The 22,432-nt window shown below is 44.0% G+C and overlaps 1 protein-coding gene across 1 annotated transcript; it reads right to left on the bottom strand.

The window, feature by feature from the left end:
- Window positions 1-6,562: 6,562 nt before the first annotated feature.
- On the bottom strand, window positions 6,563-21,713 carry ca5a (carbonic anhydrase Va). Its single transcript, XM_080001942.1, has 7 exons — window positions 21,277-21,713; window positions 18,223-18,420; window positions 17,364-17,482; window positions 12,767-12,862; window positions 11,482-11,544; window positions 10,610-10,768; window positions 6,563-10,503 (listed from the first exon to the last, which is right to left on the bottom strand). Exons 1-7 carry the CDS (start codon window positions 21,404-21,406, stop codon window positions 10,330-10,332), a joined length of 939 nt encoding a protein of 312 aa, XP_079858068.1. The 5' UTR covers window positions 21,407-21,713; the 3' UTR covers window positions 6,563-10,329.
- Window positions 21,714-22,432: the final 719 nt, after the last annotated feature.

The raw sequence follows: 22,432 nt of genomic DNA on the forward strand, positions 1-22,432 counted from the left end.
TAAAACGACTCCAACAAAATCCCGAACACCGTTGCTGGCTCTATAAATAGGAAAGCGTTACAGACTCTAGATATTTGCACTTGTTTGCACACTGTTTTAAAACCTGTTCAAACTGTTTCATCAACTGTCCCCTGGCATTTATTTTTTTTGTCTAGTTGTATAAGGATTGCATTTTACGACGCGCCTTTTTTTTATTGGTACATAGCGTGTGTTTCGTGCAGTGCGCACGCATTATTGTTCATGAAGATGACGAAAACAACCAACAAAAAAAAAAAGCTGCTGCCTTCACTCCTGTACAAACCGCTGGTCCATCCGCGCCACCCAGCGGCTCGGCGCGTACTTCTCCAACCCTGCTGCACACTGCACAATCAAGATACAAGGTGTTTTAATCAAGGTACTTTAAAATCCTGTTTCACTCCTAATTTCAAATTGGTCAACCAGTATCACCGGTTTCCATCGTTTTGATATTGACAGTCGGAATGCATACAGAGGATCCTGGTTATTTAAAGTGGTAATACATCTCAAATGAATCCCGTATTTGGTATGTATTTCTTATTTATTTAGCTGAGAAGCATCCATCCAATGTATTTGTGTGTGACCAAGAACGAAAAAAACCCACCGATCAGAAAATTTTGAAATCCAATGTTTGCGGTTTTGAATGGAAATGGGGGACTGGTCGTCTAATCCGTGATTGCCACTTTAAAATAAAATCAGCTTTATTATTCTCCCGAGGCAGACATTTAGCAAGTCAATGTGGTGCAATAGAACAGGGATAGCATTCAACATGCACATACAGTAAAATAAGAGCACAGACCAAAGAATTTATGGCTCGGTCAATAAAGGAAATTTAGAACATTAAGAATATTAAAAAGTGAAATACTGCAAAGTACTTTGTTTAGTTCATTTCTTAAGTAAATTTACTAATTTTGTCAGAGCATCTCCAAAACAGCAGGTCTTGTGGAGTTTCCCCGGTTTGCAAGACTAGAAGTCTAGCATAGCCTGTCTGGTCTGTTCCCACAGAAGAGCTACTATAGCACACACAGTATAATGCTGCTATGATAGAAAGGTGTCAGAACACACAGTGCATCACAGCCTCCTGTGTATGGGGCTGCGTAGCTGCAGACCAGTCAGAGTGTCCATGTTGACCCCTGTCCACCACCAAAAGCACCTACAATGGGCATGCGAGTGTCATAAGTGGACCATGGAGCAATGGAAGAAGGCGGTCCGGTCTGATGAATCACGTTTTCTTCGACATCATGTGGATGGCACAACACACATACGACGCACATACAGTACTTCATTTATGTTAATTCAATTTTTTTTTCTCTCTCGATGCCAGTGAAGGGGGTACACGACTAAAAAAAGATTGCGAACCACTGCCTGAAACAGACATCTCTCTCTCACTAACTCTCTCTCTCTCACGCACAGATATATCCACTGACATGCATCTCACGAGACACAATTTCCTGTTCTCAGATCAGGTGGACGCAGTCAAAGTCCGAGGACCAGAATGAAGCCTCTTTGCACTTTGCTCTTGGTATTGACTCTGTCCGTCTGCCCTGAGCCCCTGGAATTTTGCCATACTGTATCTCAGGTTGAGGCAAGACAGTGCAGCGCAAATACACCTTAATCCCGGTCTGCGCTTTTGTTCCCTTTAATACAACTAGGTCTGTCTGTCTGTCTGTCTGTCTGTCTATGAGGCCCCCCAGGAGACATGGGTTACAAGGATAGGAACATTTTCCCCTCATTTTTAATTGTAGTGGGGGTGGTGGTGGGGGTTTGAGGCCTCTTTCTCCTCTCCCCCCTCAGGTTGGCTATTAGGGGGGTTGTCATTGTTTAAGGGGCCGTGTTGGAGGGAGACGAGGTGAAGGCTTCATCTATAGGCGCCAGCTTGAATTGTGAATTTCTCAAAAATGAATTTCTCTACATGTTGAAGCCTAATTCACCAAGATTGCGAGAGATCGGTCATCAGACTAGATAGATAGATAGATAGATAGATAGATAGATAGATAGATAGATAGATAGATAGATAGACAGATAGACAGATAGACAGATAGACAGATAGACAGATGGATGGATGGATAGATGGATGGATAGATTTATACTATACCTGAGTCCTAAGCTTCTCAGTTCAAGTTTCAAGGTTTTATTTTTCAATGCATAACATTACAGCATGTTAGTACTGCAATGATTATGCTTGTCAAGTTGTCCACATTGATAGCAAAGCACTCAACTATAAAGTTCAAGACAAAATAGCTGCATCTCCAGAGTACTAAACTAATGCTGCCACTTCAAAGCCATCCATTTTCATCATTTGTCAGATGAACAAGAAAGTTCTCTGTCTGGGGGGGAAGAAGCACGAGTCTCTTTCTGCGTAATCCTCCCAATATTGAGTTTGATTTTGTGCATATGGCCATAGCAAGATTTGTGAAGGGCTTCCGGAACACCAGCGTGATCAGCAATGCGATTATGAAGATAATGAATTGCATCATGAATGGTGAAGGCAAGCAGCAACAACAACAACAACAACAACAACAACAACAACAATGTAGAAGTGGGGAGTTGTTTAGCCTGCATCTGCAGGTGGAGAAAACCAGCAATGGCAACTGAAAGGGGATGCATCTGCAGGGGATTGAGGTAATTAGCAGTGTTTAAATGCTGCTGTGTTGTCACCGCTCCCACCCAGCCATACGTCTGTGTACTTCAGGATAAACTGTACAGAGTGAGTCGACTCAAACAGAGGAGGAGATTACGTCTCATCACAATCCTATGGCCGGTCACCTGGGTTTCGATAAAACACTGAACCGGATAATGGTCCGTTTCTATTGGTTGGGGATTCGTGCAGATGTGCGGCCATTGTGCCATTGTGGCCCCTTCCCTTAGTTTAAGGTCCCCTTCAAAGGAAGAGGAGGAGGTTTCCCAGGCCTCCACAGGATTTTCTTCCTTGGAGCTTCTCTTCGGTAGAAAGCCCAGTGCTGTGTTGGACCTGCTTAAGGAAAGCTAGGAGGGAGATCCAAGCACAAGTAAAAATGAGATGGGGCCGAAGTTCCCAACGTCGAATCAATGCCCCCCGGGTCCCTTGTGATGCCCATCTCTCACCAGGCCGGAGAGAAGAGGTTACTGATTTGCAGCGGGGGTTTGCTGATGTTTTCTTCCCCTTGCCAGGGTGCGCCACCCTCATTGACTACTGCGTCGAATCATCCCCAGGGGTGACAGTACGTTTACGGCTGTTTTCAAAAGAAAGATGGTACAGGCAGAGATCAAGGCCATGTTAGACATGGGCCAACAGACCTCACCCGGAAGGCTGCCTCAGATCCGGTCCAGTGGGCGGGGCCATGCCAGCTGGCGTTTGAGAGGGTTAAACAGGCCCTCCGCGGGGAGCCATTGCTCCATACACCTAACTTTGCTCTGCCTTTTGCCCTGCAGATAGGAGGGTGGCGTTTTGACACAGGAGGTGGACGGGCTGTACATTAGCAGAAAGCTCTCCCAGCGGGAGAGAAAGTACAGCACCGTGGAGAAGGAGTGCCTGGTGGTCAAGTGGGTGATCAGAGCTCGGCGGCATCCATTCACCCTCTATTTGGACCATGCTGGAGAGAGCTGGCTGCCCCGCCCCCCTCTCTCTCCAGTCAGGCTGGGTTCCCCTCCAGCACTGGCTGACACACTACAGTTTCTCTGTTGCTGTGTTTCAGCAGTCTGAAACGACTGCTTTGTTTTGTGGTAAAAAGGCATCCATCAACGACAGTTTATTTGCTCACCTGTCTCCCAGACTTGTTGTTGACTTGGTCACTTGGCCCCAAACATAACAAGAGACTCATTACAGTGACGTAGCACATATTTGCATGCGAGCTTCCACAGAATGGCTCCTCAAGACCTGTGTCCAGTAACCTCTGAAACACTTCAAAATAACATCCCGGAGGCCAAGGATGAAAAATATTGATCGGCGAGCAGGAAAAGGAGGAGAAGGATGAAAGGTGAAGGGGTGGAAGATGAACAGCTGGCTTGGAGTTCAAGGAGAGTAAAGAACTTGAGAGGGAAAGAGAGCTTCCCACTGGTGTGTCCCTGTTGATCCTGAAAGTGGGGTCCGTGGCACTTAGCCAGGGGGTCTGTGAAACGTTTAACGAAAAAAATATTCTTAAATTGTGTTGTGTCCTTCGAAGGGGTACGCCTTTACATTTTTACAAATATAATATTTGTACATAATTTATACATATATAATTCTCTCCTTTTAGACAAACGTGCACCTCCTCACCACCGTGCGCACGCCTGTCTCTCTAGCAGTGGTGGAGAAAGTACTCAAAAGCCACACTTGAGTAAAAGTAGAGATATCTCACTAAAAAACTACTCTGGTAAAAGGGAAAGTCACTCATTGGAATACAACTTGTGGAAAAGTCTTAAAGTAGCTGAAGTTTAAAATACCAAAAGTATCAAAAGCACTTTATTTGTTAAGATGCATCTTTAACAACTCTGACATAAGAACTTTTGTTGTAAATATGGCCACAGGTTGGTGTCCATTAGTCGTAGCAGGTGCAGGTGCAGATGCAGGTACAGGACCAGGTGTAGGTACAGGAGCAGGTGCAGGAGCAGGTGTAGGTGCAGGTAGAGGCGCATTGTTTACACGCAAGTGACGTATCGCAAATCACAGTGGGTTTGCACAAATATGTTTGGGAGTCCTTCGAGGTAGTTTTTGTTGCAAAGTGCGCTGTACTTTTTGGACAATTTGGGTTAGAGTAGCACTTTGCCAACAGTGGGTGCAGTTTTGACGGGACCCTGCTGTGCGGAAGTCCCAATGAAAACAAGCGGGGGACCGTTACGGGGCTCGGTAAAGTACAGATGCTGCCAAAAAATGACTTGAGTACAGTAAGGAAGTATTTGTACATTGATACTGTACACCACTGCTCTCTGGCACATTTCTCTTGATTTGTGTTTGATATTATGCGTCGCCCCAATGTTACTTGTTAATTGAATTTGTGTTCATTGAACTGAATACATTGTTTTTAAATTTTGTATTTTGAAATAGTACAATACAAATATTTCTAATACATTTCCCGTGAATGTTTTTTCACGGTTGATGTTTACATTTTTTTTTTTCCCCTATTTCTCACACGCTGAAGTGTGAGAAATAGGCGTAATATCACATTTTCTTGGGACACATGTGGCGGTCCTCGCTTTATTTTTTCTCATACAAGGGGGTCCTTGGTTGAAAAAGGTTTGAGAACCCCTGGTTTACAACTGGGAGGTGGAGGTGTGGTGGATGGGTGTGGGAGGAGAGGATTCACGATGCTTAGTCTGTACATATCACTGAGGGTGTCGGAGTAAGTCGCGCACCACCCTGTTTGTTTTTGTATTAGCTGAAGGGGGGTTAGAGAGGAGGGCGTGGTTAGGGTTACACACAAACACCACAGCTTTACGTTACCTTTCCACTAAATTCATATGTCTCACAAAAAGATGCACAGATTTCACCCTTGTGCTTGGAAAGGGGGGGTGTCCAGGTTAAAAGCATTTAAGGGGGTTGAAGGTTTCAACCCCCTTCTGCCCTCAAACTGTGTCCGTGTCCATCTATGCGGCGTCGTCACACTCCCACTCACACCGCGCGGTTCAAAGCGCCGGGGTCCGTCCCAGCCGGTACAATCGGGGGAAGCCTGGCGGAGACGGAGAGCTGCGTCCCCGGCCGCCAAGAACAATAAACACCGTCTTTGGTTTGAAGTGGAGTCTGATGGAGACCCAGCCTCCCCACGCTGTATAGAGGATTGTAAACACCCCCACCCCGGGCCCCCGGGCCCCCTTCCAGACGAGGCCTCCCAAACATCCCCTGTCTGTGTCAGGGGCTACAAAAGGTGCAACAGGAGGGGGGCTTGGAGGAAGAGACATGTACTTGCAAGAGCGAGAGCGAGAGAGAGAGAGAGAGAGAGAGAGATCAATGAGTGAGACTTTTAGAAAATCTAACACACACACAGACAAAGTAAACTAGGGTGTACGTGTGTGTGTTACATGAGCTCCAATTCTCATTGGCAGCATTGTGTATGCTCCCATTCAAAGCTCACTAGTTCTCATACACTCGTACGTGAATCGCGTTACAGTGATGCTTCTGTGGCCCCCTCATTTCCAAAGGGATAGACACATCCACATCAGTTTTTCATCATCATTTCATTCTAACCCTTTTTCCAAAAAAGCATCGTCATTCTTTCTGAACAGGCCAACCTGACTGCAAACTCATTTCATTCTTCATTCCTCAAGCACACCCCCTTTTCCCACCAAATCTCGAAGCATCCTTTCTCGGAGGCACTTCTAGAGCGACATAAAGGACAGGAGCCCATATTGTTCCAACAATGGTGCTGGCTCGGGGCTTTTGAAGAGTGAATGCGGAACAAGAAAACGCTGCACACTCTGCTCCATGATGCTTGGTCGATTAATTTTGAGGTCTTGAGGTCCATTTGGATTTCCCCCTTTGTCAAGAATGTACTCTTCCCTGCTCCCTGGGAATTATTTTACACTAGGAGTAAATGCAACACAGGGCAGTACAAACAAAACCACACACGTTTGACATTTAAAATCAATTATTGCTTTATTATTATTCTCTTTATCTTTGTATCAGGTTTCTTTCAGTTTTTTACTGTTAAATATGGCCCGGCACTGCACAATGGTTGATTTCAAGATTCAAGAGGTTTATTCGTCACATACATATACATACTTTCATACATATATGCAGTGAAATGTAATGCAACGCACCCGGTGATAACAAACAATTTCAGCGTTTCCCTTGAGAGCAGGGGTCCCTGGGAGCAAAACATTTCCTGGTTGCGCAGCTGGACCGGGGCCAATGAAGTCACCCAGGTGCAGTGAAGGCATGTTAGGAGGGGACAGCCCCACGGGGCAGGAATGTTAGCTGCCCATTGAACAAAGAAACACAAGTATGTACTACATACGGTTGAATGTGCTACAGGCACAGCTACACATTTCATAGTACAAGAAGGGGAACACAGCCACACATTGATTGGAGATGATGAAAAGGCAGCGAGGAAACAAGTTCCAACGTAAAAACATTATGAGGATGCGAACGCATCTCACATTTGACTGATGACAACACTTTGTGTATCCAAAAGGCCCAGTAAGAGATATGACAACATAATACATTCAGGAGAACAGCAATATATCACATTGAGGCATACTGTATATATATTTTTGCACATCTTATTTTGATCAACACATCATGTAAAGACCGTATATTCTTTTGTCTGAGTCGTGTTATTTTAAATATCTGATAGAAAAGGTACAATTCTTAACATGATGAAGGCAGATAACAGTACACAAATGTTGCACACACACCACTTAAACATGCTATGTGATGTGCAAGGCAGTAACGGGGTCCCTTGTCTCCAAACAGCAAACATGAAATCACCAAAAGAGGTTATTGAATAAATGTTAAAGTGTATTCCCCAATATTATTATACCCAAAACATACTTTCTTTTTCAAGAAAACTAACAAACAAAAAAAAATAAAAAAGTTTCATTCACTTCTCACTACTCCCCAGTGGCCCCTTCGGTATTTATCAAGCGTGACCACACCCTTCAGTAGGCGTTAGCTTCATTCCGACAGCTTTCATAACAGTTAGAATCAGAGCCATTGTCCCCTAACGCACATCCCATTAAGCATATCCATACTTTTATTTAAAATCTCTATTGCGTTGTCTCACAAGGAGCCTCAACCACCGCGGCCGAGAGAAGACCTGCTGCGACTGAGGGTGTGTGTGTGTGTGTGTGTGTCCGGTTGGAGGTTTAGGGAGGAGAACCTGACCACTTTAGCTGAACATCACAACTGTGAACAGATCTAGTTCACAAATCACAACGACACAGTGTTAAGTCGTAATAGCTGTAAGCTTGAAGAACTACTCCTATAAAACAATCGAAAAGGTCAAAATATTCCACAGATGTATAGTCCCTGGTTGTCCGTCGTTTTACTGCAGATAACCATCAACCCTCTGGTGCCATCTCAAGTCATTGGTCCGTGCCTCTACACTAACAAATTCAAACCTTGTTCTTGGTTCTCTTCCGTAAGGAGAAGCAGCAGAGCCATAGAGCAGGATGTTTGGAGAAACATCTGGTTACAGTACTCTTCCTCGGCCTCTAAATACCATTATACAGCAAGGGTCACAGAGAGGGGGCGCGGCAGTCCCGTCCTTGATAAAAAGCAAAGTTCCCACGCCATGAGATAAGATTGCATAGTTGTATTTGATTATATTCTCCGCATTAAGCGTACTTCAACAGAAAAGCTAATTTGAAACGGTCCACTTGTGTCAAAGAATACAACCTACGCTGTGGAAATGCACCTGAATCAGCGTAGTATTTTGGACCAGGTTTTTCCCCTCGTGTAAGTGTTGGGGTGGGCCAATGCTGCAGTGAGGTAAATCCAACCAGGTCCGCGTTGGAAGCCACCGATCAAACAAAGTCTTTTCAGGCAGGTCTAGCTTGTGTGTACAGTCAGCCTGTCGTTTGGTAGTTAGTTGGTCCTGCTATAGATCCAACTGATCTACCTCCTGTTACTAGATCTCTTCGTAAGGAGTTACTCACACTTGCAAACACGCAGAGAGCAGTTGGATGGTGAGATGGACGTGGTATGCTGACACTAACCATCGTCGCCTAAAAAGGTATCGATCGAAGACAAAACTACAAAAAAATTAAAATCCAACGATATGGTTTTGAATACTTCTTTAGACTACTGTTAATAGTAATTCCTGCCACTACAGAGGAGCCTACTAGGGAGCAGAAATGTTGAACATGGCCAGACTTCCAAAGGTCCATCCAAGACCACTCCAGCTGTCCTGTATCTGTAAAGTGGGCATAAACTTGAGTAAAGCCAATTATTTTGCATTTTGTGCATTTGCATATGAGATCATTTAATTTGCCGCAATCCAAGGCAGTCCAAAACAAGTTAAAATGACCTGTTGATAACATTTGAAAAAGCTTAAAAGATTTTAATATTTTAAGCTTGGAAAACACGTCGTGCACTGGGGTCCACGGTTCAGCAGAACGTACGGGCGAGATGACTTTGGGGAGTCTTTCCACATGGCAATTTAAACATAAGGCACTGTTGTCATGGTATCTAAACTCCTGTAAGACATGAGATGAGCTACGGAAGAGAAGTGATCGCCGCATTGTCGTTCACCATTCAAATTCATGTTTGTGCTGCAGCAGCCTGACACGGATGTGCATATTAGTAACAAAGTTTAAAGCAATCTCTCTGGTTTCATTACGAACCAGCCCAAATAGAAATCCTTACAATTCTGTACCTCCCGCTGATTGCCAGATATTATAATCTCTTAGTAACTTTTTTTTTTTTTTTTTTTTTTACACAGTACAAGTACATAATATTAAGCACAACAAACTTACAACATATATGACCAAATAAGAGTGATCAAACCATATGACCATTAACCATGAAATTAATAAAACTATACATGTCCAGACTAAAATTTAATCATTCAGGAGAGATGCACACTCCCCTGACAGTAACTCAGTATTAAAATCTCCTGGGAATTTGTCAGTAAACCGGCAGCAGTGCCATACCCCCACATCCCAAACATGACCTCCATAAATGGACAAACCCACGCTCGGGCAATTTGGAAGGCACAGCTGCTGTAGTAGTGGTGGTGGCCAACAGGGGGCGTAGTTTCACATCTGGCCTGTAAGATCTTGGAACTCCAACGGCTAAAACCGTGACGAGTGCTGTCTGAGCTGAAGGAATGGTAGAACACGGCCCAGAATGCATGTACAATTCAATTATTTGCTGCGTTAAACCAAGCCATTCCTCATTGATTCAACATGTTAAAAAAAAAAGAAGCGCATCTGTTCCGCCTTGTGGTGGCCAGAAAATCCCATTCAGAAAATGACAAAAAGAAAACCCTTTAACCTCAAAAGCACCAGTTGTATAAACACTCGGATTTTGTGGCCTATGTACATGCTATACAACTGTATGTATCCTTGTGTGTTTTTCTTATTCATCAGCTTAATAGACCAAACCAAAGCTCTTCAGAATCCTCTTTGCCACAACGGTGGTAGTAAAAGACTGTTAATGTAAAGTAAAGCAACGGTGATGTCATCACTATCCATTGGAAATCAGCCAAGTGTCCGTCCTGAAGAACGACTAACTTTGCCCTGAACAACACTGGCGTCTTTCAACGCCGTGTATTTTGTGCTCTGTGTGTGTGTGTGTGTGTGTGTGTGTGTGTGTGTGTGTGTGTGTGTGTGTGTGTGTGTGTGTGTGTGTGTGTGTGTGTGTGTGTGTGTGTGTGTGTGTGTGTGTGTGTGTGTGTGTGCGCGCGCGCGCCGGTCTGGTCAGTGGGTGTGCTGCTGGTCCGCGTCACCCGACGGCGCCTCCTTCAGGAAGGGGGAGAAGGAGGAGCGCACGGCGCGGCCTCGGAGGGGCTGCTGCACACGGAAGTTGTTCACCATGCTCTTCTGCACCTCCTCCTCCGCTGAGGTGAAGAGGAGGCTCCGGAACACCGCCAGCTGGATCCAGGATGAAGATTAAAAAAATAAATAAATAAATACAAAAAGAGAATAAATTTTTAACCATAACATGTTTTTTGTTTTTTTTTGGACAGGACACACCCACCTGGTCATGGCTGACTTCTATGTGCTGCTTCATGATGATCCAGGTGACGGCCTCGGTCAGGGGCGGTGTGGTGAGAGAGCCGTGGTACGACCAGTAGTCGTCGATGTTGGCGGGCAGAAGGCAGGCGGGATCGAACCGGTTAAACTCCACCACACTGTCCTGGACACACAAATCGCCGATCATCTCTTGGATATACCATCCAATCAAAAAAAATGGCAACACACACACACACGCACACACGGGTTGGGGGAAAAAATAAATAAAATTCCTTACTCAAACACAACATGGCCTACTTTGCGCCAAAAACACCACAAAGAGCAGATTATTCTTATCTTATCTGAGCTCAGTGACAGTTGGTTAGTGTCGCTCAATCACGTCACTCATTGTTCATGAGAATTCTTCTGATAACGTAAAAGGAGAACATCAGCAAAGATAAAGGCTGAACCCTTCTTGTAGTCTCTCTACTGTAGCACTAGAGGGCGCTCCAGGGCAGGATACCGTTGGATCAGATCTTTTTTTTTTTTTGTATTATTTAAATTAATTACGTAAGTATCAAAAAATAACAGAAATAAAACGCCTCCCTTACACTTTGACTTTGCTCTCAACCGCCTTCGTCCGATTTTCTGAGCCATCTCCCTCTCCGCCCTCTAAATCCACCTTGCAGCACCCTGTTGGGGCCTCTTGTTCCCTTCATTTCTCCTTTGTCTCGCTCTTTCCTCTTGTGTGTGTGTTTGAGTGTGTAAGTGTGCGTGCGTGCGGTTCGCTTGGCTTTGACCTTTCGCCGACTCAGCAGAGAGGGATTGCACACCACCAAAACCATTGTAAACCTGCGTGTAGGGTGGCAGCGTGCGGGTGCGACGGGGTCTACTAACCTTGTGTCTGACCGCCGGCAGAGCGTCCACGAGCTTCTGCAGCCCCTCGTGTCTCTTCCCCACCTAGGACACAAAATTAGGAGTTCATCTGGATTAAAACCACGACAACACAAAGTACATATAGAGCAATAGATGCTTCAACATATATACTATACTGTACCCACCTGCACACACAGTTCTAAGACAGGTGTAAATCATATTTATATTTACTATTTATATCAGGTAAATAGTTCATTTTCCTGAATCCAGCTGAATGAAACCCACCTCAATCAAAAGCCCTTTATTGCGACATTTTTAACATTGGTTTAAAATTCCCCTTAAACTGGGGTGGAAACAAGGATTGTGGAAAAATTTCCTAAAATGATCTCGATCTGTTCAAATAATTGCGATGAAGTAATACGTGGGACAGCTCTACTCGGGAGCAGCCTTAAAGCAACACTATCTAACTTTTTTTTTTTTTTTTTTTAATCTTAAAATAACAGCTTCAAGAATCATTTTGATGCCACACTCACTTGTAATATGGAGAATGGCATCTCTTTCATTCTCACCCACCCGCGAACGCCTGTTCTTTCACTATTTAACTTTGGTGTTTGGGTATGAAACTGCAAAAAAAGTGTGTTACGCTTACGGCACTGTGTCACCTTGGTTTGGCTCCGGTAATTACCGTTTTTGCCTAGTAAAATGTATTAAAACATTTTTTATTTTTTTTTTAATCTTTCCGGTCAAAATGTTCAGAAATAATGCTCATACAAAACATAGCTGCTCCACCTCCCTGACAGCGCAGATGAGGCAGGCCAGTGGTGTGCCAATCTGCCAGACCAAGCACATCTGGTACCTACAACGGCAGCAGGGATCCCCCCCCGGAGCCGGTGAGAGGCTCCGGGGATCTGTGAACTGCATGGACCTCGATGAAGCAGTGTGGTCCATGCAAGGGGCGCTGTAACCCAGGTGTACATTATATCTTAGTTTGTAACATAGATTGTTATTGAAATGCAACCAATAAGGTTAAAATTTGTCTGGTAAAATAAATTATTTTTGGACACCGGACCGAGTTTTACGACAGGGGTGTAAAAGTGCTATTCCACTCAGAAACTGTAAGGGCGCACAATCCCAAATAGCAAAAGCTACATAGTGCTGCTTTAAGAATACGAAACATTGATGTGAAATACCCAGTGAAGCCTCAACAAACATGAATGTTAAGTTCTAAATTCTGCAGGTCACGATTGAACACTTGTGTGAACCCTGAGGGGTGGAGCCGTGGGTGTGGGTGTGTGTGTTTGGTTACCTTGAGGAAGACTCCGATGACGGCCAGTCCATTGTCCTCCATGACGGCCTCCTCAAACAGACTGTACTTGTCCGAGTTCCAGTGGACCAGGTGAAGCTGAGAACACAGAGAATAAATAAACAGGAAAACGCATTAGGTCTCGGTGTGACGAAAAATCCTTTATCATTGAGAAGAGAAAAACAAAAAAAACCACGACAGAGACTCGAAGTTTCCACAAAAAAGGTGAAAAAAAAAAGGAATTTCTGCAGGTTGAGGTTCATGGGGTTCTTTTCAGTAAAGATAAATAGTGTGTTGGATAAAAGAGCCCCTTGAATACACCCATTGTCGTACTTCCACAGCGGAGTTCTAAGGTGTCTCCTTGACGACGGTTGAGCTGAATGGCCGAAACTGTACCTTGTCCAAACTGCACTAAGCTCACACGGTTAATTGTTTTAAAAAGGGTTATCATACATTTATCATTCATTTAGACACACTATCTTGATATTGTTTTCATATGAGCTCTGTATTTGCTCTGAAACCCTTAATTGTGTTATTCAGCTAAATGCATATCACCGTGTGTGTCACAAGTACCACATATAACAAGTGTGATAGAATTAAATTAAGTCATATAATAAAGAAATCGCACCGATACCCAGAGGAGACATAGTATGATGACTGTTTCGGCCGAATTGATTAACATTCCCACAATTTGCAAGGGTGTGTTTTGTGTGTTCGTGTCTCCGCCAACTCTCCTGTAAATTTGCACAGGTAAATGAAAAGAGAATGACACTGTTTCTATTATGGGGCTGAGGATTATTATGACTTCCTCCAAAAATGCTGGCAGGAGAACATCCGTATCATAGCACCCGGCAGCCAGCCTCCACTCTCTGGTGTGACTGTCTGCTCGACCAGTGGCTCCACCCCAAGAAGCTCCCTCCCTGCATCTTTAACACCTGCCTTCTCCTTTTTTTTTTTTTTTTTTTTAACTCATAAGGACTTTGTTCATTTGCATCCACCCTTTTCAGTAACTTCGTCATTCAAAACTTTGGCGTTTCAACATTACTGATTTCTGCTTTTATTTTCATTGCCGATCATGTTTCAGGGCTCCATGCTGCACACATTTCACTATGCCTTTTAAGCTCCGCCTCATACACACACAAAGAAAAACATTTTTTTTAAATGCAAACGACTATACTGCAGCTTTGGTTAATCACACATGAATTTCACTCAGTATTGCAATATACCGTATAGACGTCTGACAAATTAAAAGGAAAAAAAAACAAAAAAAAACAACATCAAGTGTCCGGAGCTGCTTTGACACATGCACTGCAACCGTGAAATTATTCAGACGTTGCCCGCAGCAAATGAAAGAACGCAAATGTCCGAATCATTTGACCTGGACATTACCCAGCCAGCACTCTAGTACAAAGTCCGGGTAATGTCTGATTGAGCGGTATGTGTGAACATAGCAAGTGATTGTCCGGAGCATTCACAGCCAAGGAGTGGGCGTGCCGCGTGTTGCTGACGTCTCTATCATGCCCCAGTTATTAACCTTTGTGCAGATCTTCGTGCATGGCTCTCAGCTGCTTCGTACTCCTTTATATTCCTTTCCACTCTTTCGTTTATGACCTCCAAATAGGGAGTATCAATGAAAAAGAAGCCTCGTCTGTAGGCTCGTCCGCCATCTTAGGTGTGCTAAAACTCCACTGCGTCATGCCCTGCCTCCTGCACGCTCTACCCAGGCTCTGCCCCTCATCTAAACCAAACTGAGCATTTTCAGGTAAGTGGAAACACGTCTGACACGGAAAATCTCCGGTTGTGTGCTACATGTATGAAAGGGCAAATCCAGATACTGCCCGAACCTGATTATCTGGATTTTGTCCGGAGTGCATGTGAGAAAGCAGCTTTAGTAAGGTGTTGGGGCCACCACGAGCCACCAGAACTGCTTCAGTATGCCATGGCATCGTCTCTGGAACTCTACTGGAGGGATGGAGCACCACTCTTCCAAAAGATATTCCTCATTTGGTGTTTTGATGATGGTGGTGGTAGAGAGCGCTGTCTAACATGTCGCTCCAAATTCTCGCTAAGGTGTCCAATTGGGTTGAGGTCTGGTGACGGCAAAGGCCATCGCACATGATTTACATCATTTTCATACTCATCAAGCCATTCAGTGTCCCCTCGTGCTCTGTGGATGGAGGCATTGTCATCCTGGAAGAGACCATTTCAGGGTCATTCCTTTATTGGTCACCCATCAGTATATGCATTCCTGCTCCATGTATTTCACTGCTATTTAACTGTGACTGCACTCCCTGATGAAACGTGTTTCACAGTCACTATACATTTTAATAAGCAGAGGCTTTTAGCAACAAAAGTTCTTGGTAAAACTTAATAGTGACATTAGATTATTCAAGCTGGCACGCTCCCTCGCGGTTAAATAAAAACCATTTCTTTATACTTATTCTGCCATTTCGTGAATGAGCAACTACAGCCTTTTGACAACAAGTCTATGGATCTAGACCTCCAATCCTGAACTTCACCTATTATTGATACTTACTAGTAGCCTCGTATGAAGAATCTGCTTAGTTTAACTACGGTTGCCGTGGTGTTGCTAGTATATGACACTCAATTACTAGCTGCTAGTTTGGAGGAAAAAATGAAGGGGAGCAGGAAGTGGTATTGGCTGGTGATGCCGCCCGCTGCTCCAACAGGTACTTCTACTTGTGTACCAACTTTTTTCTCTTATGAATAAAAAGGTGCATCCTTGTCAAGTATGACGGGCTGGTGGCAAATACTCATTTTGTACATAATGGGGATTTTCCGTTTGCTTTGCACAGACAAACAACAAGGACAAAGGGTGTTTGAAGGGATAGCAAACACTGCACAGTTCTTGTCCATGAACCGATGAAAGTCTGGTGATGTATGTTTGTATGTTTAACAATGAACCCAAATCAGAGAGAGTTCAACTCTGACAGGGTGGTGTGCTTTTTCGGATTCATGCTGTTGAGAAACATCACTGAGCTCTCAGCTCTGTGTATCGGCCACTTTCGATGTATTTCCCGTAGCATCTCACCCTTAAACACCTTGTCCAACCCTGTTGTTTTGGATATGCCGCAGTTTAACCTAACATAGGACATTATGAAGCTGCTCCTTCTGCCTGACATCTAAGCAACATTCGCACAGACAGACGGCACATTTCTACAATGTTAGGATCACAGAGTTTGTTCGAGGGTCGTTGCTAAACAATGTTTTGTTTCGACTGTATAGAAACTATTTACTTGCGAAAAAATTTCTGAAAAGTAGGTAGTGTAACTTTATTCTGAGGCTGATTCAGAGTGTTTTACACTACAAGACCACAAGAAAAAAACAAAACCTATTAATTCATTTTTAAAGGAAATATTACACCAGATATAAATGGTTGTTTTTTTTTAATTAAGGTATAAAAAAAATAATTTATCACAACGAACAGACTCTCTTACTGTGGAAACATTGTGCCAGCAAACACACTCTTAGATACACGTATAGAACAGCCGTCTCAGAGGAACATAAACACACACGCACGCACGCGGTTGTTTTTGGCTATGTATGAGGGTGAGTGTGTGATTATGTGTGAGAGCTATTGCCTTGTAAATAAACTATTCTTGTAAATAAACTACCCCTTCATTTTTTCCTCCAAACTAGCAGATATGTATGTGACGAATAAACCTCTTGAATCTTGAATCTTGAGAGATTGTGTTAAAGCCACAGTGAGAAGGGAGGAAGGGTGCGACAGACACAAAGCAAGGTGGCCAGCATTGCAGAAGAAGGTATAAAGGGCTAAGAGAGGGATACGGACTACTTCTGTCCTAGATGCAATGGCATACAAATACTCTCTGTTGTAGCATGCCGACAGCACAGGTTAAAAAAAAAAAGAGAGAGAGGGATACAGACAACAAGATTGATGGGGATGTGGGAAACAGGGTGAGGGTGGGGGGGGTGTTGTCCCCCCCCCCCCTGCTCATACCAGGCATCTACCATGTAGCTGAGCGAATGAATTTACACATAAATTATAGAATGGAAAAAAAAAAAAAAAATGTTCCGTTTCAAAGCTCTCCAGGTAAAAATCAGAGATCGTTACCCTCGTTTCCACATTCAAAAGGGTCCCCTGCCACTAGTTAAGGCAAACAACATTTAGTGTGACTGGAGGAAATAGGGCTGACAGAGCTACCTTGCTCAAAATACATCATGAGACTACAATTACACTGTAAAATGATATGTCAGTTAACTTCAACAAATTTCGAAAAATGGTAAGGACACTGTCATGATGCAAATGAGGAAAAAAAGAAAAGAGCCGGTTCCCAAAAGTTGTAATGCTTTGAGATTCTTTGAAAATCCCCCACTTACGGTTGATGATTTTCCACTTTGAGTGCCCCTAGTGGTCTTTTGTCAAGTGGTATTGAACGTTTACATTATGAAACTCCCGGTTTATTCTGCCACCGTGCTCTCTGGACAAATGACACCTCCTCTCCAAAAAGAACAACCTCTTGACGATGGAAAGATAAGTCACCAAAGTCACTGAATTTTAATAGTCAGGTCTAATGAACTGTTATAGTAGAGCCTATCCCATAGGTCCATAACCTACCTCTGCAGGGAATAGCCTCCTGTCCACAGTGTGCTCCGAGCCCCAGGCGTTGCTCTCCCCCCAGTGGAAGTGGAACTGACAGAGCCGGAATTGGTCTTCTAGGGGACCTCCTTTAAGCGCTGCGCCAGGGACGTGGGATGGAGGGGACATCCAGATTTAGTCATTCTGACAAGATCAGTCCATTAACTGATACTACAGACATTATACTTTGAGAGAGTTGATAAGGATTGATAACTGTGTGAACCACCCACGCACCGCTGTGTACACAGAGTACAAGGTGGTTTGTGCTGTTAAACTGCTGCTTATGCTGTGAAAATAAAGCGTTTGACAATGAAACAAGTTAGGATTGCTTCAAATCGGTGAAAGAGTAGCACACTTTTGCAGCGTTTGACCTCATTCGATGACTCAGAACTTTTCAAAATCAAAAGAATGGTTTGGGTTTAGTTGCCCAATAATTATGCTTCCCCACTATGAAATGAGTGACTTAGTAAAACAGTATATAGTTCTTGGGGAGAGGAAGGTGGGGGGGGGGGGGGGGGGGGGGGGTGCCAGTCACATGATGGTCACCACTTCAACGTGGCAGCTGCGGTTTTTAAAGCCAACGGATTTCAGCACAGCATCGATTAACTAACACTCGAGGGGTGATTTATGCGCGGTTGTAGAGGGGATATTGTTGTCACATTCACGTAATTAATGATTAGAAATACGGAAAGTAGAAACAACAAACTACAAATAAAAGAAAAAAGTTTAAAGAAACTACGGTATAACACCCCCTCCCCATACAGTCACTATTTTATGCGTCCCACTTTATTGGGTTCAGACAGCGGTGATGCGTTTTGTGACTCAGTGCCTCACTTACTCGATTTGTCCATCGTGTCATCGTACTCCACTAGGAAGGAGTAGCCATTATTCCAGATCTGCTGGCAGGTCTGCGGGTCGTAGGAGGGCGTCAGGGGCTTCAGCTCCGGGTCAAAGACGCTCTTCCGCACCACAATGTCGATGGGCGACTGACGGTCCCCACCGGGCACGGCTAGGGGGCCCTGCCACATCGGATGCACTGGAAAGAGCAGGAGAGGGGGAGAGAGAGAGAAAGAACGAGAGAGAGAGAGAGAGAGAAAGCGAGAGAGCGAGCGTCAAGTTACAGTCCTTTGAGACAGTTCTATCTGTGTATCTAAGCGAATGTTTTTCCTGGCCCAATGTTTCCTCAGTAAGAGAGTGTGTGGTTGGGAGGAGCTATTTTTTTTTTTTAACGTAAAATATTGGTGTACATACGAGAGACAAGAGAGGAAGAAAAATGGAAAAGAAATCAGAAATCTTTTTTTGAGGTTAGAAACAGCCAAAATAGCAGGATTTCAGCTGATTCTCTGTTAGAGCTGATAAGTCTATACACACAGGATAGAAGAACAATGCTGACACCTACTTTTCATGATGTGTTCCGCTGCTTCCTGCATTTTACAGCATTCCATTTCAAGGATTAAAAAAAGAAATAATAATAATAATAATAATAATAGTAATAATAATAACTGACGCCGTCTGTCAAGAAAAATGAAGTACGTTTTCCACAGCCTGCCAGCCCGAGCAGCCTAAGAGTAATAACACACAAGCAGGCAAACGGTCCTTCCTCTAAGCAGAGTTTCAAATGAAAGAAGCAAGTGAGAAATCACACTTCCTTCTAGTCACACTGACACCCCCTTCTTTTTGCTCTGTGAAAAGGAAATTGCAGAATGAGAGAGACGTGGGCTGGCAGTACACAAAGTGACACGCGGAATGTCCTGGCACGCCCCCAGATCCCCTCCGCAGTGGGGGGGGGGTGGGGTGGGGGGTGGACCCGTGCCCGGTCAAGCAACTGACCTGAGATCCTCCCCCTCCATACTTAAAAAAATATATACTTTCATTGACTTCCCACCGACTGGCTGCATTGGTCAGTTTGTCTTCCTTCGTTTGGCAAAGTCAAGGCTTTGGTTTCAATCCAAGTCTCGGCATAGGAGAAATAAACTCAGGCTGGAAAGGAAGTAGAAAAATGAAAAGTTTCCAGCCCTCCCTTCTCCAGGGCAGACAAACAGCTCAGTGTGCAGTGCTGTTCCTCTCGACAAGTTCATCTGAAACGGTGCAAACTAAGCTGAACGGGTCCGACTGGGCGGTGACCTCCATCTTCATCAGATTTCCCTGGCGTCTCCACAGGGGAGTTGGCTGCCCGGCTTTGTGCGGTTGAAAACAATATGCACTTATGGAGGCGTTCCGGTAAATTGACATGTGCATGGCGGTTTCGGTGTTTAGCGTGCACCTATTGTGGTTCGTCTAGGAACCAAGCCTGTGAGGATCGGAAAAAAGATAACAATCTAAGCGAGGAAAGATGTCACAAGAAGCCGTGTGAACACAGTCACATCTTCTAAATCATTCACGAGAGCTCTGCAACAGAGATCACTTATGGAGAAGTCAGACGTACGGCTCTGAAGCAGGTGGTGTTGCAGCCCTCTTTGACCGAGTCTGACATCTTTGGCAGAAACGGAGGAGGATGGTCCCCCCCTACTTTCCATCACATCACCCACGACGCGGATGTTTTGGGTGTTTTCAAGCAGCAACATCTCAGGAGGAGGAAATATGAGCAGTCCCTAGCGGACACTATAAGCTCATTGACACACAGACAGCTTAACTGACTGAGGGACAACGACACAGACTGATGGACTTCCAGACGGTCAGACAGAATAAAGAAATAAATAAGAAGAGGACAACAGGATATCTTTTAAAGGAACGCGCAACTGTTTCTTTAGATGTACCGGACAACAAGGTCATTACATTTAAATATAACATTTTGTTGTCTGTGGGCACAGGGCTACAGCAAAGATCTGTAGCCCTGTGATGTTTTCCCCTTTCATTAAAGTCGCACGTATCGCGTGTGTGTGATGAGTGATGCCAAGGAATGAGGAATAAAAGATGTGTGTGCGTGTTTGTGTCACCAGGGTGTGGTGAGGATGCTATTGGAACTTGTCAGACAGGCTTAGATGTTCTTGCCGTCGGCCGTTTACTGGTAACAGTAAAATACGAGAAGCAAACCTGTGGATGAATACGAATCACAAAGAATAGCTGCTTATCCAAAAAAAAAAAAAAAAAAAAAAAAAGGTTTTAAATTAGATAATAGTGGTTATATTATAAGAGTGGTTATATTGCTACCACCAGTCTTAGCCACACTTGGAATTTATTATGTAAATCGGTATTTGATCTGAGATAAACGTCTTTTACGAGTGATATAAGGGTAGCACAAAAAAGGGCTAGATAGATAGATAGATAGATAGATAGATAGATAGATAGATAGATAGATAGATAGATAGATAGATAGGGTGGATATTTACATATATGAGATGACCTGTGAAATGTTTAACAAAAGAATACATAATAATACACTATCTATGGTATATTAAATAGGCAGGTATCTGCAGGTGTAACAGTCAAATATAATACTTAAACAACATTTAAGTATTACAGGGAAGTGATTATGTACGGTCATAAACGACGGATCTAATCTGTGTCTTCTTCCCCACAGAACATCAGTTTTTATAACGTCACAAATGTTGACGGCTTGAACTTGCCCCGTTTTGACCGAGAATATAGATCAATAAAATGCCTGTGTCATGCACAGCCATGTTGACGTGCATGCGTTTCATCTTAAAAAGTCTTCAATCCAGCGACGCAGGGTCGTCGCCCAGGCAACGAGGAAAACCCGGAAAACCCGGACATGGGTTTCAGTTTCTCCAACAGTGAAATCCTACGGCCTCGATCCAGTGGGAGGGGAGGCCAGTCCACACTTCACCCTCTGCAACACTTCGTGACCAAAACAAACGCAGGCTATCGCGTTGACTCGGAGGCGCCGGTGAATTAAATGCCCACGGATCGTTCAAATAATCCCAATACTCACTCTGCGACAGCACATATTTGCTGGAGCACGCCGTGAGGTTGCATCTCCTGGCGGGGATCAGGAGGTGACTCCGGGCTCGCCGGGAGAGCTGCAGAGCCAGCGGTCTGACTATCGATGACAGGATCACCATATTGACAAGGCTATTCGATAAAAAATAAAATAAAAAAAAGTAATAATAATAATAATGATAATAAAGCAGCTTTTCAAAAGCTTTAAAAGAACGGGAAACTAGAGGCAGCTCTCAGAAACACCGAGCAGCCTGCTGTCCCGACAGCTCGCCCTGCTCCCAGTCGGTGGGAAGCGGAGGAAAAAAAAAACAAAAAACGGGGCTGGCTTTATCTCCGTCGAACGTGACCGTGCCTGTTGAACTTAAAAACCCCCGACGCGACGCGACGCGACCTTGCCCGCGTCCCCCGCCCTGGAGAGACACCGCGCGCCGCTCCCATACGTGAAACACGGGCGAAAAGGGTGTTTACCCCGCGAGATAAAGACGCACAATGCGGATAACGGGGGAGCGGGGGGGGGGGGGGGTCGCCGCACCGCCGGCCAATCAGCGTGGAGCCTGCGAGGGGCGTGGATTGGTGGGTGGGTAACGTGCCTTGGCGGATGCCGTGAAAGTTGCAAAAACGTCCTTAATTTTATTTTATTTTATTTTATTTTTAGTAAATGACACTTCTGCCCGTATGGGAGGCTTTAAAGGCGATGTGCCTCGAAGTGACGTTATTGAAACATAAGCCACTGAAAATCTATTTTTGGAAATATTAAAGTATTTTGTGTGAATATGAAAAGGTTGTTTGTTTTGGGGTTTTTTTGTTTTTTTTTTTCCTGATTCATAAGGTATTTGTTACTCTGCCTACTTTTTCCTGTTTAATATTTTTAAAGAAAAGAGAAATGAAATATTTTAATCGGTGAACATTTTTTTTTTTTTTTTTAATCGTCATGAATCAGCCCCTGGTTATGAACAAAACCCAAGCCCGTGTTCGCAATATATGTTTGGCTTAAATATTTTTTTTTTCGCTTATGTTTTTTCACTTTTTTTTTTGTAATTTTAATATATATTTTTGTTATTACTCTACCTACTTTGTTTTTTTTTTTATTTTAAAGATATCTGGAGTTTTAATTAGGGTATTTTTAACAAATTACAATCAGTCCCTCG

This window comes from Zeus faber, assembly GCF_960531495.2.
Source record: "Zeus faber genome assembly, chromosome: 6".
NCBI lineage: Eukaryota > Metazoa > Chordata > Actinopteri > Zeiformes > Zeidae > Zeus > Zeus faber.

What these genes read in the sequence shown, in the direction of transcription:
- ca5a (XM_080001942.1), bottom strand. Translation starts at nt 21,406, where the DNA reads ATGGTGATCCTGTCATCGATAGTCAGACCGCTGGCTCTGCAGCTCTCC. An exon ending in TGACACGATGGACAAATCGA is followed by an intron (nt 17,483 to 18,222) that starts GTAAGTGAGGCA and finishes TCCCTGGCGCAG; the next exon opens with CGCTTAAAGGAGGTCCCCTA. An exon ending in TCATCGGAGTCTTCCTCAAG is followed by an intron (nt 11,545 to 12,766) that starts GTAACCAAACAC and finishes TTTGTGTCCTAG; the next exon opens with GTGGGGAAGAGACACGAGGG.